Genomic DNA, 15,512 nt, shown 5'->3' with positions numbered 1-15,512 from the left:
AAAATAGGTTGTCGAATGGATAATCCTTCAGACTACTTTAGAGGGAAAGAATGAAATCACTGAACAAATGGGAAGAGAAAGAGAGAGAGTATGTGAAACAGACTGTAAAGCAAGAATTTGTTTATACTTTGTCTTCTAACCAGAAACGTCATAAGATTCAGCCCTAATCCAAGACGTGCAAAAAAGACACAAAATTATTTATACTCATTTATTTTTTTTTAGAAGATATTACTTATTTATTCATGAGAGACACACACACACACAGAGAGGCAGAGATATAGGCAGAGGGAGAGTCAGGCTCCATGAAGGAAGCCCAATGTGGGAATTCATCTCAGACCCCAGGATCATGCTCTGAACCAAAGGCAGGGGCCCAACCTCTGAGCCACCAAGGGGTCCCTACCAAAATTATTTAAATACAACTACCACTACCACCACCACCACCACCACCACCACCACAAAAATCTTCTGGCTGTCTCATTCATAGAAACATGACCAAAAATACAATCTGAAAGACATTTTCTTTTTCTTTCTTTCTTTCTTTCTTTCTTTCTTTCTTTCTTTCTTTCTTTCTTCTTCTTTCTTTCTTTCTTTCTTCTTCTTTCTTTCTTTCTTTCTTTCTTTCTTTCTTTCTTTCTCTTTCTTCTTTCTTTCTTTCTTTCTTTCTTTCTTTCTTTCTTTCTTTCTTCTTTCTTTCTTTCCTTCTTTTTTTTTGTAAGCTGCAGCAGGACTTGAAAAGATTCACTTGTATCCCGCTCGATGATCTCACATAGGGAAAAATAGGCCAAGAAATAAGACTTAACAGAATGGTGAGAAAAGATGGGAGAGTGTTATTTCTCAAGGGAAATTATTTATCTCCAGATACAATCGTTACTTTTTGACAAAGAAAAACTGGCATGGTAGGTTCTCCAACTACTTCAATAATGTAGGATGCACGCAAAGTCATTGGCTTTTGGCAGGTAGTTTATTAGGTTTTTTATGCCGTGAGCCTGCTAATTTTGGCAGTCCCCAGACCTTCTGAGGAAAGGAATGGATCTCAGGACCTTCTGTGAGGTGGGGAATTTCTTAGCAAAATAATTTTTATATTTCAATAAAACATAAATAAATGTGACACATCAAATTAACTATATTAAAACAAAGTGTTTCTGTACAGTGTGGGGCATAAAACAATATTGATGACTAATAAATATTTTGTATAGATCAACCAAGCTTTCAGATTTTTCTATTTGTTCTTTCTTTTCTAAAATAGTCATTAGTTTTGAGCTTCATCATCTACAAACTGATAGTTACACATGAATTCACGAAGTTAACTCCCTAGCAGCATTTATGAAGTGCCTCTAGGTTTTTTTTTTTCTTTTTTCTTTTTTTTCCTTTTCTTTTCTAAGACAATTTATTTATTTGACAGAGAGAGCACAAGCAGAGGAGGGGCAGGCAGAGGGGGAGGAAGAAGCAGACTCCCTGCTGAGCAGAGAGCCATACATGGGGCTTGATCTCAGGACCCTGGGATCATGGACCAGAGTAAAAGGCAAATGCCCAACCAAATGAGCCACCCAAGCACCCCTGGCTCTACGTTTTCACAATTTTCCTTTTTCTTTTGTTACCTCTCTCCCAATCTTCCTTTTTTCCTACGCTCTTTCCTTTCTTCCCTCTCCCCTTTCTTCCCTCTCCCCTTCCTTCCCTCTCCCCTTCCTTCCTTCCTTCCTTCCTTCCTTCCTTCCTTCCTTCCTTTCTTCCTTCCTTCTTTCTTTTAGCTTAGCTTTATTTTTGTAGCCTTTCCTGAAGACTTTAAGTAGAGAAAAAGAAGAAAATTTAGTGTAACAGCTTTGGGGATGCCTATTATTTCTTCCATTCTTCTTGGGGGATAGCTATCCTGTTTCTTAAAAGATTTTTAAGAAACAGAAAAATTTTAAAGTAGAAAAATAGCATTAAGGAGCATTTGGGCCCAGTCTCCACAAGAGTGCCCCCACATCTGACACCAATTGAAAGTTTAGGGCGTTCCCCAACCACCCTGTTTTGAGAATTTTCTGGAAGGATTTATAGAGTTCACTGAAAACTGTTACACTCACAGTGAAGGATTATTACAGAAAAAGGATACACATGAAAATCAGCCAAGGAAAGAAGTGCCTAAGAAAGGAGTCCAGGCGAAAGTACCAAACACAGCATGCCTGTTGTCTTCTCTCCATGAAGTCAAGGACATGTCTCCATCCTGGCATTAATGTGTGATAATATGTCCAGAGTATTGCCAATCAGGGAAGCTGACTTGGGCCTTTGGTGTCCAGACTTGTTACCCAATGGGGCTCATCACATACTGTCCACATGGCTGACCTTGTTGTCAACCCCTCCCAGGGATCAGGCTAAGATCTTTAGTGGCCAGATCTCCCAGAAGTCAGAGCTGATACTGTGTAACCCAAAGTTCCTGTCATAAACTACATTGTTAGACTGCCCCGTGGCCAAAGCCCTAGGCAAACAAAGACAATTCTGTTAGGCAGGAAATTCCAGGAGCCTAAAGATTATCTCCCAGTAGCTAAGGCAAAGGCCAGGACTCTCTTTAGGTAAGGCTAACTCTTCACCACACAAGTATAGTCATCCCTTTGCCTCTGCCCATACTTATGCCTCAAATTCAAAATTATGATACTAATAATGACCAACCCTATTTCATCTGAGAGTATGCCAGAGTCAATTCATATTAGTTCACAAAAACTGATTATTAAATATATAGGAGTTTTGTAAGCTGGTTGTTAAACATAACTGTTATAAAAAATTTAGTTATATAAACATATAGATTCAGTCACAAAGATAATAAATGTTCAAAACTCATCATGCTGTAATTATTTTACTAGATCTATCAATATGCTCTTGATCTTATCTCTATCTCCTGTATCTGTCTGGTGAGAATTATGTATATTATCCTACTATGCTTCTCTTCTCATCTCTGCATTCAGTGACGTCATGTTGGTAGCATGAAATATTTATATCATGAAGTTAAACAAATGCTACGACTTTTACGAAGTTAAACAAATGCTATCAGGACTTTTTCTGAATACATTTCAATTTTCAGAAGCATTTTTCTGTTGAAGCAACTTGTACTAGAACTGTTAAAGAGTGTTTTATTGATTTATTATTTTATTTATTTATTCATGAGAGACACAGAGAGAGAGAGAGAGAGGCAGAGTCATAGTCAGAGGGAGAAGCAGGCTCCATGCAGGGAATCCAGTACAGGACTCAATCCCAGGACCCCAGGATCAGTACCTGAGCCAAAGGCCTATGCTCAACCACTGAGCCACCCTGGTGCCCCTGTTAAAGAGTATTTTATAGGTTGTGACATTAGGATAAATTTCTGAGAAATTATTCAAAATATAATGTGACATTAGGATAAATTTCTGAGAAATTATTCAAAATATAAATCACAGTACTTCTAGAGCTAATGATTCTGATGGGATAATTTTTCTAAAAAATTTTAAGTCTTCATACAAATTAGTTTGTTATAAGCCTGAATTTAATTTTAAATGTAAATCGATACAGGGCATTTTAGCGGGTTTTCTTCCTGACATTTCCCATAAATTATGGAGGTTGTACAAGAAAAGAAAAATGGCTTTTTCATTTGTATATAATTAAAGTGTAAAAATAAAAATATAGGTAATTAAAATTTCATTTGTATGAAAAATACCTTTTTTTCTTTTGTATACAATAATCTTAAAATGTAATGTCTGTTTTTAAGACTGTGGATATTTGCTTTGCAATGCTGCAGCGGCTTTCAAACCAGAGATTCTAAACTCTTTGAAGGAGTCTAGTAAGTACTTGCTATGCTTTATCTTCATGTACACATATATGCTTTTATCTTGTAGTAACTTGCTGACAAAGTTTATTGCCTGAGAGACAGCAAGTGCAGGATCACAGATAATTTTTTTGGATATTCTTTAATTTTAATTCTGGGCAGACTTCACAGAGATACATCCCGGAGACAGATGTGGAAGCCAGTTTATGGCTATGAGGAACCCTTCCTCTCTCCAGGGGCTGCTGCTTCTGCGACTGCCATTGCTAGCAGCCCGGGGTCAGACCTGGGCACAGCCAGTTCTCAGACCACAGGGCACCACCTCAGACTGTCCCACATTTGTCCAGCCTCATGCTGGCCAGCTTCTTAAGGTGCATGTTGCCTGTCCTACCATAGGCTCAGGTGGTAGGATAAGTATATTTTAATTTTCTTGGTTTTTTCCTTCCTATTTTGCTGTATTTTCTTCAAGAGCATGTAATACTTAAATAACTAAACCACAAAAATTTATTTTTATTATTTTTTTCAAAAATTTATTTTAATGTAAATTATATTATCAATTCCTTTTTTTTTTTTTTTATTTCTGACTCTGTAACATTGCATTTGTTCCTTTATTAAGGGTGTACCTGAACAGGATGTACATTAGGCTGAAAAAGCACAGTGGGCAGTAATTTGAAATTTGTTTCATTAAAATACCTACTTATCCTTGATTTATTTTTAGTTGTGTCCTAATTTCTTTAAGGACTGTGGTCCCTTTTAATTTGCACGAGTGACTTAATCTGTATGACTCTCAGAGAAGCACTTCTGTAATAATTTATGTTTTAAATTGCTCTGAGTGGACAAAAAACGTCTTAGGTAGTATTGCTCTAATTATAAATCCTTTAAAAGTAATCAGAGACTAAGCAACAGGAATAAAATCTTATTTCCTTTTGGGCCCCTTTATTAGCCAAGATGAGTGCTTTATACCTTAAGAGAGAAGCAGAGGGGATGATGGACTTGGCATATCAATGTAAACCTATCTCTGACATCACCATTTTTCTACTGTTTTCCTGTAACACAGAACAATATTGAACTAGGAAGTGATGGGACTGCAAAGGAATTGTTTAATTAAAAAAAAATATTTACTTACTGGTTCATGCTTGAGAGGACTTTTAAGGAATCTCACTATGTTAAAGTGAATCCATCCCAAATTTATCATCCGAACTAAATAGGCTGGAAATGCCACTGAATGTAGAGGAAAACCTAAGGAAATCTAGTGCAGAAACCTGGAATCCTACTTAGATGTTTCCTTTATCTCTTTCCCTTTACTCCTCCATTGTCTTTTTGGAGTTCAGCTCTCATCCTTCTCCTCTTTTCTCTGATAACTCTGCACCTAAAAAGGAAAAGAACTCATATAAGAAGAGGATGGGCAGGACTGTACTCCTACCTGGGCACTTTAAGGGTAATTGGAGGGAGAAAGGTCTCTGTAAAACTCTATTATTAGTCATTCTTTGGAATTAAGGCATTGTTTCAAGGAAGCCTCTATTGATGATAGGTAAGGATTGGTATATATTGGCTTATTAAAGCTATCATTTCAGCAAAGGCAATTTCACTGTCCTAGTCAGAAGTCAACTTAGAAAGTTTGACATTGATTGTGTTAACCCCTCACACACACCCCACACAGTCACACTTTGGGCTGCTTTGTTTATCCAGCCCAGTACTTAGCACGTTGTAGCACAAATATACTCTTAATATATTTCTACTAAAGTGAGGGGCAGGCAAAGAGGAAAGGCTGTAGTGTGTTCTGTGGGGAAGATGGTAGATTCAGGTGTGTGTGGGGGCTGGATATTAAAGCTATCATGGGTCAAAAAGTTTTGAGGTAAGGATAAACATTGATGCTTGGGTTTCTCCGTTTCAGTTTGCAAGTCACTGACTTTCAAGTCACCAAAAAGCAAAGTGAAGTGGATGAAATGCATCTTGACCTGGAATACGTTTGTCTTCATTCACTGAGTTTTCAAATGCTCAGATGCATCTTAAAATTTAAAAAAAAAAAAATTGATGTGCTAAAGAGTCACACGAATGCTCAGTACAAGAACAATTTCTGCCTTTTATTTTACTTTTTTAAAAAAAAATCAATGAAACCTTTTAAGAATCTTCGAAGGATGGGAATATATGGCAAATTTTGTATTTTAAGTTTTTCTTTGGATGTGTCAAATTCCAGGTAACTTCAATAACACATAGCAATGGAAATTTACGATGGGTCTCAAAGAGTTAACAGACTTTTCAAACCTGGAGAAATTCTAGTAATCATCATTCTGAGATACCTACCTTATTTACATATAGAATTAGTATTTTTTTAAAAAGAAAATAACTTTTCAGGAAAATGGGGAGATTGGGAGATTATTTTTTTCTTTTTCTCTCTCTTTCTTTCTCTTTTCTTCTTTCCTCCCACTTCTTCTTTCTTTATTTCTTCTTTCTTTCTTCTTTCCTTCCTCTCTTCTTCCCTCTTTCTTTCCTTCCTCCCTGCTCTTTTCTCTTTTTCTTTCTTTCTTTTCTTCCTTTCTCCTTCTCTTTCCTTCCTCTTCTTTCTTTCTTTCCTCCCTCTCTCCTCCTTTCTGTTTTTCTTTCCTTCCTTCCTTTCTCCCTCCCTTCCTCTTTCTTTCCTTTTTCTTTCTTTCTTTCTTTCTTTCTTTCTTTCTTTCTTTCTTTCTTTCTTTCTTTCTTTCTTTCCTTCTTTTTCTTTCTTTCTTATTTCCTCTCTCTCTCTTTCTCGCTCTCTCTCCCCTTATTTCTTTCTCTCTCTTTCACTCTTTCTTCTTTTTTCCCCAAGTGGTATTGACTTAGCAGGAACAGTTCAAACATGCCCACAGCCCAGGAAATAATAATCAGACCCAAGTGATCCATTTAGGTGGGAAGAAAAAAGTAATTTGCTCAGCACCTTCTGGATCGTCTTAAGAGTTTCAAACGACGAGAAGAAACGTTTGAGGAGCCAGCCCAGGGCGCAGCCCCGACCCCGACCCCGACCCCGACCCCGACCCCGGGCCGTCCGCGAGGTGCGCGCAGAGCAAGGGGCGCTCAGGGCAGGGCGGGCGGAGACCCGGGGCGGAGCCGGGACGGTCCCCCGCGGCGCCCCCACGCCCAGGCTGCAGGGCCCGGGGAGGGGCGGGCGGGGGCCGCGGGCTGCAAGCGGGACTTCCCGGGACGCGGCCGCCGCTCTCCGCGGGCGCGCGTGGGGTGCGCACCTGCTCGGCCCGCCCTGCCCGGGCCCGGGGCGCCCGCGGACGAGCGGGGCGGGGGGGCGCCAGGCGGGACCCCGGGGCCCCGAGTCCGCCTCCCGGGCACCCCGCGCCGCGGCCCCGCTCCACCTGCGCGCCGCCCGGGCGGCCCCGGTCCGGGGATGGAGCGGGGCGGGCGGAGGCGGGAGCGAGCGGGGCATGCGCAGTGGGGCGGAGGCGGCGGCGGCGGCGGCCGGGGAGGCGGGGGGAGGCGGCGGGAGGCGAGGGGAGGAGGCGGGGGGCGGGGGGCGGCTGTTTATTCGCGGCTGGGCCAACTCGGCGGCGCAGGCGGCGGCGGAGCGCGGGGCGCCGGCGGCGGGTGCAGAGCCGCCGCACCATGCCCGGGCCCCCCCCCGGGGAGGATGCCAGGCGCCCGGGAGCGGCCAGGGCAGCGGCGGCGGCGGCGGCGGCACGATGGTGGTGACCGGCTGTGCGCGCGGCGGCGGCGGGGACCGGGCGCCCTCCCGGCGGCGGGGCTGCGGGCTGGCGCGGGCCGGGGCCGCGGCGCTGCTGGCCGGGGCGAGCTGCCTGTGCTACGGCCGCTCGCTGCGGGGCGAGTTCGTGCACGACGACGTGTGGGCGATCGTGAACAACCCCGACGTGCGGCCCGGCGCCCCGCTCCGCTGGAGCATCTTCAGCAACGACTTCTGGGGCAAGGGCATGGCCGAGAACACCAGCCACAAGTCCTACCGGCCGCTCTGCGTCCTCACCTTCAAGTGAGTCGGTCGCCCCGCGCTCGGCCGCCGTTTCCCACCGCCCCCGGCCCCCGCGGCCCCCGGCCCCCGGCCCGAGCGAGGGGAGAAGTTGCGGGACCGGCTGCGGGGGGGGGGGGGGCGCTCGTTTCTCCTCCTGCGGCCGGTGCGCCTCCGCGCCTCCCTCTGCCGCTGCCGCCGTCCCCGCCGCGCTGCTCGGGGTCCCCGGGCGCCCGGGGCGGCTGGCGGGGCGCGGGCTGCGAGTTGGGATCCACTTTGTCAGGAGTCCGCGCTGCGGGCGGGCCGCGCTCTGGAGCGAGGCCGGGCCGGGGGGAGATGCCCGCGCGCCCCGAGATGCCCCGAGATGCCCGAGATGCCCGAGATGCCCGGGCCGGCCAGGCGCGAGGTGCGGGCGCCGGAGTCCCGGACGCGAGGCTGCGGTGAGGATGCTTCCAAGTTGGGGGTTTCCCGAAGGCTTTAGGGCAGCCTTGCTGGGGGCGAGAGGATGAGCCCCCTGTGGGGTCGCGATCGGGGGGACCGGAGGCGAGAGCCCTGCGCTGCCGGGGCTCCCGGGTTTTGGGGAGGCGGCGCGGAGGGAGCGCATCCCCCCCCCACTACCCCCCCCCCCGACCTGCACCCTTCGGCTGCTCCCCGAGCCTTTCCAGTCTGCAGGTCTGCGGAGGGGCTCGCGATGTCGATTTTAAAAGATGCAAAGCAAAGGAATGCAGAAGCGTGGGATCCTCCGCGGATCCTGGTGCCCCAGTCGAAATAGTTTTTGTTTTACAACCCTCAGAGTCATGATTCAGCATTTCTGGTGTGAATAAAGTGTAAAGGGAACCGAGCGAACGCCAGGTTTTTGTAGGGTGGAGTATTTTCTTGAATTTAAACGAGGGCTTGCTTCACGCGGAAGAGGAGGAGAGGAGGGGCTTTGCCCGAGCGCGGTCGTCTACACCGCGAGCCTGACTCAACCCCTTGTAATTTGGCTCAGCATTAAAGCTTACAGTGCGCCGGACAGAAACTTGAAATAATACTGGTTCAGTATCATCCGTATTTTAAGCCTTTTGCAGTGGGTGTAATATGAACCCGTCTTTATGGTGATGGTCATTCGAGACGGGATAGGCAGCTTGAAAAGCTCGCCTCTGGCCAGGAGGCCAAGGTTTCTTGACAGGTGGCTGTGATGGCTTAGGAAAGGAAACCCCAGCAGTTGGCGGTAATTCATGGGCTTTTGACTTAATTCTTCCACTGAAAATTCAGTGTTTTAAAAGAGGGCGAGGAAATTGCACATTTGACTCTGAAGAGAGTATTTTAGAAACATTTGTCTCTTTGGAAAGTGGTTTTGGTTTTTTTGGCTGAAAGATAACCTCAGCTAATGACGGAGTTTCTCAGTTTTCCAAATGTTTTTTAAAATCTCAGATGGTACAAATATATATGTTCGTCTTCTAGATTGATCTGCTTAATCATTTTTTACAGTGAGGGAAGATGGTTCGTTTCAGGTGTGGAAGCTCACAGCATGAGCTGTGCTTGGCTTGTAACAGCCGTGGAGACCAAGTGGATGTGAGCATTTTCCATTTTAAAAGGTCAGGGCCAGGGCGCCTGGATGGGTGGCTCAGTCAGTTAAGCGGCTGCCTTCAGCTCAGGTCATGATCCCAGGATCCTGGGATGGAGCCCCGCATCGCATCGGGCTCTCTGCTCCCCCAAGGGCTGCTTCTCCCTCTCCCTCTTTGGCTCCCCCTGCTTGTGAGCTCCTGCTCTCTCTGTCAAATAAATACATCTTTTTTATTTTATTTTTTTAAAGCCAGGGCCAAATGCCTGTGCCCACTTGGTGGAAGGTGGGGAAGATGTTTTCACTTCTTCACTTTCTAAAATGTTTTTTTCATTCATGCTGGAGATGGCAGGGAGAGAAAAGAGAGGAATGGGGAAGGACGTAGACAATGATGCAAGCATGTTAGCAAGGATTTAGGGTAAGGGGGGAAGGGGGAAGGAGAGTTGCAGGGAGGGGCCAACTGCTCACTGTGTACTCATTGGTTACAAAATGCAGATTGGTGTCTAAAACTATTGCTCTTTGTATATCTTTTTTTTTCTCTTTGTACATCTTATCTCACTGGCTATGTAAGATAAATGTAAGATAATTTATTTTTTTTTGAGCGGATTGAGTTGCAAATCTAGAGAGCAACACTAATTGGAAAGGGGGAGGTATCGCTTCAGAAAGAAAAAGCTCATGTTTCTGGGTTCACAGGTGTGGATTAAAATAAGACCTGGAAGCTTTCTCCACACTGGGTCTTCTTGTGCAGCAGCATGAAGAGGGGCACGTATAAGGGACGGCACTGATGTTAGACCCACACAACTCTAAAGATGTTGCAAGGAAGGACAGAAAACCACGTTTAGTAACTACTCAGTGTGAACCAAACATTGGCCTAGGCACCTTACATAGAATATGTCATTATGATTTTTATTTTAGGTAGTTGGTGAAAATAAAGTTAAAATAGCCTTTTAAATATATATATACACTTCTAAGTATATCTTAAGCTAGGCTTGTTTGAATAAAAAAAATCTGAGAATTTAGGGATCCCTGGGTGGCTCAGCGGTTTAGCACTGCCTTCGGCCCAGGGTGTGATCCTGGAGACCCGGGATCGAGTCCCACATCGGGCTCCCTGCATGGAGCCTGCTTCTCCCTCTGCCTGTGTCTCTGCCTCTCTCTCTCTCTCTCTCTCTCTCTCAGTGTCTCTCATGAATAAATAAATAAAATCTTAAAAACAAATCTGAGAATTCAAGATCATTTTAAATTATTTTTATTGTGGTAAGAACACTTAACATGAGATTTGCCACTTAAAAATCTTAAGAGCACAATAAAATATTATTAACTGCAGGCAAAATGTTGTACAGCAGCAGATCTGTGGCGCTCATTCCTCTTGTGTAATTGGAACCATATACCTGCTGGACAGCAACGCTCTGGGCTCCCCTTCCCGCTGCCCTTGACAGCTGTCATTCCATTCTGTTTCTATGAATTTGACTATTTTAGATACATTATCTAAGTATAATCATGCAGTATTTGTCCTGTGACTGGCTTGTTTCACTTAGCATAATGTCCTCTACCTCCATCCATGTTGTATATGACAGGATTTCCTTTTTTAAGGCTGAATACTACTTCGTTGGATGTATATACTGCTTTTCTTATTTTTTTTTCTTTTTTTTTTTTTAATTTTTATTTACTTATGATAGTCACAGAGAGAGAGAGAGAGAGAGAGAGAGAGAGAGGCAGAGACATAGGCAGAGGGAGAAGCAGGCTCCATGCACCGGGAGCCCGACGTGGGATTCGATCCCGGGTCTCCAGGATCGCGCCCTGGGCCAAAGGCAGGCGCCAAACTGCTGCGCCACCCAGGGATCCCCTATATACTGCTTTTCTTAATCCCTTCATCTGATCATAGGCAGTTAGGTTGTGTTCATGTCTTAGTTACTGTGAATATTGCTGCAGTGAACTTGGCAGTGCATATATCTCTTCAAGATCCTGATTTGGATTATAAGGTAATTGTATTTTTAACTTTTTGAGGAACCTCCATACTGTTCTCCATAGAGGCTGTACTTTTTACATCCCCACGGATAGTGTCTAATGGTTCTGGTTTTTCACATCCTTGCCAACACTTGTTATTATTATTATTATTTTCCATAAAAACCAGCTTAATTGGTGTGACAGAGGTGATAGCTCATTGAGGTTTTGCTTTGCATTTCTCTGGTGATTAGTGATGTTAAGCATCTTTTCATGTGCCTATTGGCCATTTGTATGTCTCTTTTTTTTTAAAGTATAATTGACATACAGTATCCTGTTAGTTTCAGATGTATACCATAGTGATTTGGTGTTTTTATAAATTATAAAATGGTTCCCACTATAAGTCTAGTTACCATCCGTCACTATAAAAATTTGTTACAATATGATTGACTATATTCCCTAGGCTGTACATTACATCTCCATGATTTACTTATTTTATAACTGGAAGTTTGTACTTAATGCCTTTCACCTATTTTGCTCACTCTACCCCCACCCCCTGGAACTAATTACCAATTATTCATTTCCTGTATCTGTGATTCAGTTTCTGCTTTGTTCTGTTTGGTTGTTTTGTTTTTTAAATTCCACATATAAATGAACTCATATGGTATTCATCTTTCTCTGACTTCTTTCACTTAGCATAATACTAAGTCCATAATACTAAGTCTCTAGGTCCATCCATGTTGTCACAAATGGCAAGATTTCATTCCTTTTGATGGCTGAGTCTTTATTGGAGAAATGTCTGCTCAAGTCCTTTGCCCATTTTTTCATCTGTTCTTTTTTTTTTTTTTTTTTTACCTTGAGTTGTAGGAGTTTCGTGTGTATTTTGGATATTAGTAACACATCACATACAGGCTTTGCAAATACTTTCTTCTATTCCATAGGTTGCCTTTTCACTCTGTTGATTACTTCCTTTGCTGTGCAGAGGTTTTTAGTTTGATATTGTCTCAGTTACCCAATTTTGTTTTTATTGTTTGTACTCTTGGTGTCATATTTTAAAAAATCATTGCTAAGTCTAACTTCATAAAGTTTTTCACTTGCTTTTCTTTTTTCTTTTCCATTTTTTAAAAAAAGATTTTATTTATTTATTTGACAGAGAGAGAGAGAGAGCACAAGCAGAGGGAGTAGCAGGCAGAGGGAGAGGGAGAAGTAGGCTCCTCGCTGAGCAGGGAGCCCAATGTGGCTCTATCCCTGGACCATGACTTGAGCCGAAGGATGACGCTTGCCTGACTGAGCTACTCAGGCGCCCCTCCCCTATTTTTCTTCTGGAAGTTTTACAGTTTCAGGTCTTACATTTAAATTGTTATCATTTTAAGTAGATTTTTGTGTACAGTGTAAGATAAGGGTCCAGGTTAATTCTTTTGTATGTGGTTATTTTCCCAAACTGTTGAGACCATCTTTTCCCTGTTGTGTATACTTGGCCTTTATGTTGAAGATCATTTGACCATATATGTGTAGGGAAATTTTGGCCTCTCTATTCTTTCCCATTGGTTAGTATGTTTGTTTTTATTCTAGTACCATAGTGTTTTAATTACTATAGCTTTGCAATATAATTTGAAATCAGGAAGTGTGATGCTTCCAGCTTTGTTCTTTCTCAAAATTGCTTTGTATATTTAGAGTTTTTGGTAGTTTCAAATGAATTTTATGATTTTTTTCTATTTCAGTAAAAAAAATAATTGAGATATTGATAACGAATACAAGACTCTATAGATGTCTTTGAATAGTACATTTTAATAATAGTAAGTCTCCTGATCCATAAACTTGGGATGTCTTTTTATTTGTGTCTTCTTTAATTTCTTTTGTCAGTGATTTATAGTTTTAATTATACACCTCTTTGGTTAAGTTTATTCCTAAGTATTTTATTCTTTTTGATGCTATTGTAGATGGGATTGTTTTCTTAATTTTGGATAGTTTATTATTAGTGTACAGAAATGCAACTGAGGGACACTTGGGTGGTGCAGCAGTTGGGCATCGGTCTTCAGCTCAGGTCTTCAGCTCAGGGTGTGATCCTGGAGTCCCCGATGGAGTCTCGCATCAGGCTCCCTGCATGGAGCCTGCTTCTCCCTCTGCCTGTGTCTCTGCCTCTCTCTGTGTCTCTCATAAATAAATAAATACACAAAATATTTTTTAAAATGCAGCTGATTTTTTTTATTGAAATATAGTTGATACATTTGCAGCTGGTTTTTGTGTATTGATTTGTATCATGTAACTTTACTGAATTTGAATATACTAACAGGTTTTTTTTTTTTTTTGAAGTCTTTAGGGTCCTCTAACATAAAAGAGCAGTGTCATCTGCAAACAGATGCTTTTATTTCTTTTTTTTCAATGTAAATGCCTTTTATTTTTTTACTTGGCTGATTGCCCTGGGTCAGACTTCCAGTACTAAGCTGAATAGAAGTGCAAGAGTGGGCATTCTTGTCTTGTTCTTGACTTAGGGAAAAAGCTTTCAGTTTTTCACCATCGAGTATAATGTTAATTGTGGGCTTTTCGTGTGGGTTCTTTATTATGTTGAGGTAAATTCTTTCTAAACCTCGTTTTTGAGTTTTTACCACGAAGGATATTGTCAGATGCTTCTCTTGCATCCTAGACATGATCATGTAATTTTTACCTTCCATTTTGTTCATGTGGCATATAATGTTAGGTAAATCGTGCATGTCGAACCATTCTTGAATTCCAGGGATAAAACCCAGTTGGTTATGGTGGATGTTCCTTTAGTATATGTACTGCTGAAGCAAGCATTGTGGATGTTCCTTTAACGTACTGTTGAATTCAGTTTGCTAGTATTTTGTTGAGGACTTTTGCATCTGTGTTTATCATGAATGTTGGCCTATAGTTTTCTTTTTATATATTGTCTTTGGCATTTAAAAAAAAAAACCCTTTTCATTGTGAGATAACTGTACATTTCCATGCAGTTGTAAATGATAATATAGAGATTTTCCTCCAATATTAAAGCTTTTCATAAGTATAGTATAATATCACAACCAGGAAGTTGACATTAATACTATCCACAGCATTTACTTAGATTTTACTTTTTACATGTATTCTTTGTATTTTTGTTAAGTGTGTATTTAGTTCTATGCAGATGTCACATGTAGATTTACAAGGTTAGCATCACAGTCAAGACACGGAACAGTTTCATCACAAGGATCCTTCCTGCTTCTTTAACATCGCTATAAACACTTAATTCATAACAACCCCTTAATCTGTACCACCCCACTCTGCTCCATAATCACCACTAATCTGTTCTCCATGTCTATAATTTCATCATTTTGAGAGTGCTATATGTGGAATCACATGGTATGTAACCTATTGAGATTGGCTTTTTTTTTGCATTTAGCACAATACTCTGGAGTTTATTCAGATTTGTTGCATATCTGTAGTTCATTCCTTCTATTGCTGAGTAGTATTCCGTTGTGTGGGTAGCCCAGGGTTGTCATTCACCTGTTCAAGGACATCTGAGTTGTTTCCAGTTTTGGGCTATTACAAACAAAAATGCTATAAACATTCATTTATAGGTTTTTATGTAAACATAAGTTTTATTTCTTGGGGATAAATGTCCAGGATTGCAGTTGCTGGGTCACATGGTGGTTGTGTATTTAGTTTTTTTAAAGAAAGTGATAGTTTTCCAGAGCTTTTCATACCATGTATGAGTAATATAGTTATTTTGCTTCCTCACCAGCATTTGACATTGTCACTGTCTTTTATTGTAGCCATTCTGATAGGTGTACAGTGATATCTCATTGTGATTTTAATTTGCATTTCCCTAATGGCTGATGGTGTTAAATATACTCATGTGCTTATCTGCCCTGTGTATATCATCTTTGCTAAAATGTCTCTTTGTATCTCTTGTCCATTTCCTAAGTAGAGTTTTATTTTAATTTTTAATTTTTATTTTTTGTGTTGAACTTTGAGATTTCTTTATATATTGTGGGTATAAGTCCTTTGTCAGCTATGTAATTGGCACATATTTTCTCCTGTTCTGTAGCTTGTCTTTCCCAGGGCAAAACTCATACCTAGGTTGTTTGTTTTTAAACAATTTATTTATGTATTTGAAAGAGAGAGAGATTGAGAGCAAGAACCAGGTGCACATGAGAGTGGGAGAAGGGGCAGGGGGAGAGAATCTGCAAGCAGACTCCCCTCTGAGTGTGGAGTCCCACAAGGGCTTGATCCCCTGACCCATGAGATCATGATCCAAACCCAAATCAAGAATCTGGTGCTTAACCAACCGAGCCACTCAGGCACCCCTCAAACCTAATTTT

At 42.2% G+C, this 15,512-nt stretch overlaps 1 protein-coding gene and 1 long non-coding RNA gene across 4 annotated transcripts in view; one reads left to right on the top strand and one right to left on the bottom strand.

Annotated features, from left to right (window-relative positions):
* Window positions 1-632: 632 nt before the first annotated feature.
* LOC121479642 lies at window positions 633-7,055 on the bottom strand. The gene is made up of 3 exons (XR_005984787.1): window positions 6,684-7,055; window positions 4,896-5,138; window positions 633-761 (listed from the first exon to the last, which is right to left on the bottom strand). It is a non-coding gene; the product is annotated as an uncharacterized LOC121479642 (long non-coding RNA).
* A 206-nt stretch (window positions 7,056-7,261) lies between these two features.
* The window catches only part of TMTC1 (transmembrane O-mannosyltransferase targeting cadherins 1), a 265,261-nt gene continuing 257,010 nt past the window's right edge, over window positions 7,262-15,512 (top strand). For all 3 annotated transcript variants that reach the window (XM_041735889.1, XM_041735890.1, XM_041735888.1), the window contains exon 1: window positions 7,262-7,736. In XM_041735889.1, the coding sequence (XP_041591823.1) occupies window positions 7,435-7,736 (302 nt within the window). In that variant the 5' untranslated portion in view covers window positions 7,262-7,434. The remainder of the gene's footprint in view (window positions 7,737-15,512) is intronic.

This window comes from Vulpes lagopus, chromosome 21 (assembly GCF_018345385.1).
Source record: "Vulpes lagopus strain Blue_001 chromosome 21, ASM1834538v1, whole genome shotgun sequence".
In the NCBI taxonomy this organism is placed as follows: domain Eukaryota; kingdom Metazoa; phylum Chordata; class Mammalia; order Carnivora; family Canidae; genus Vulpes; species Vulpes lagopus.
The sequence above is the reverse complement of the archived record's forward strand: the minus strand, read 5'-3'. Positions and strand labels throughout refer to the sequence as shown.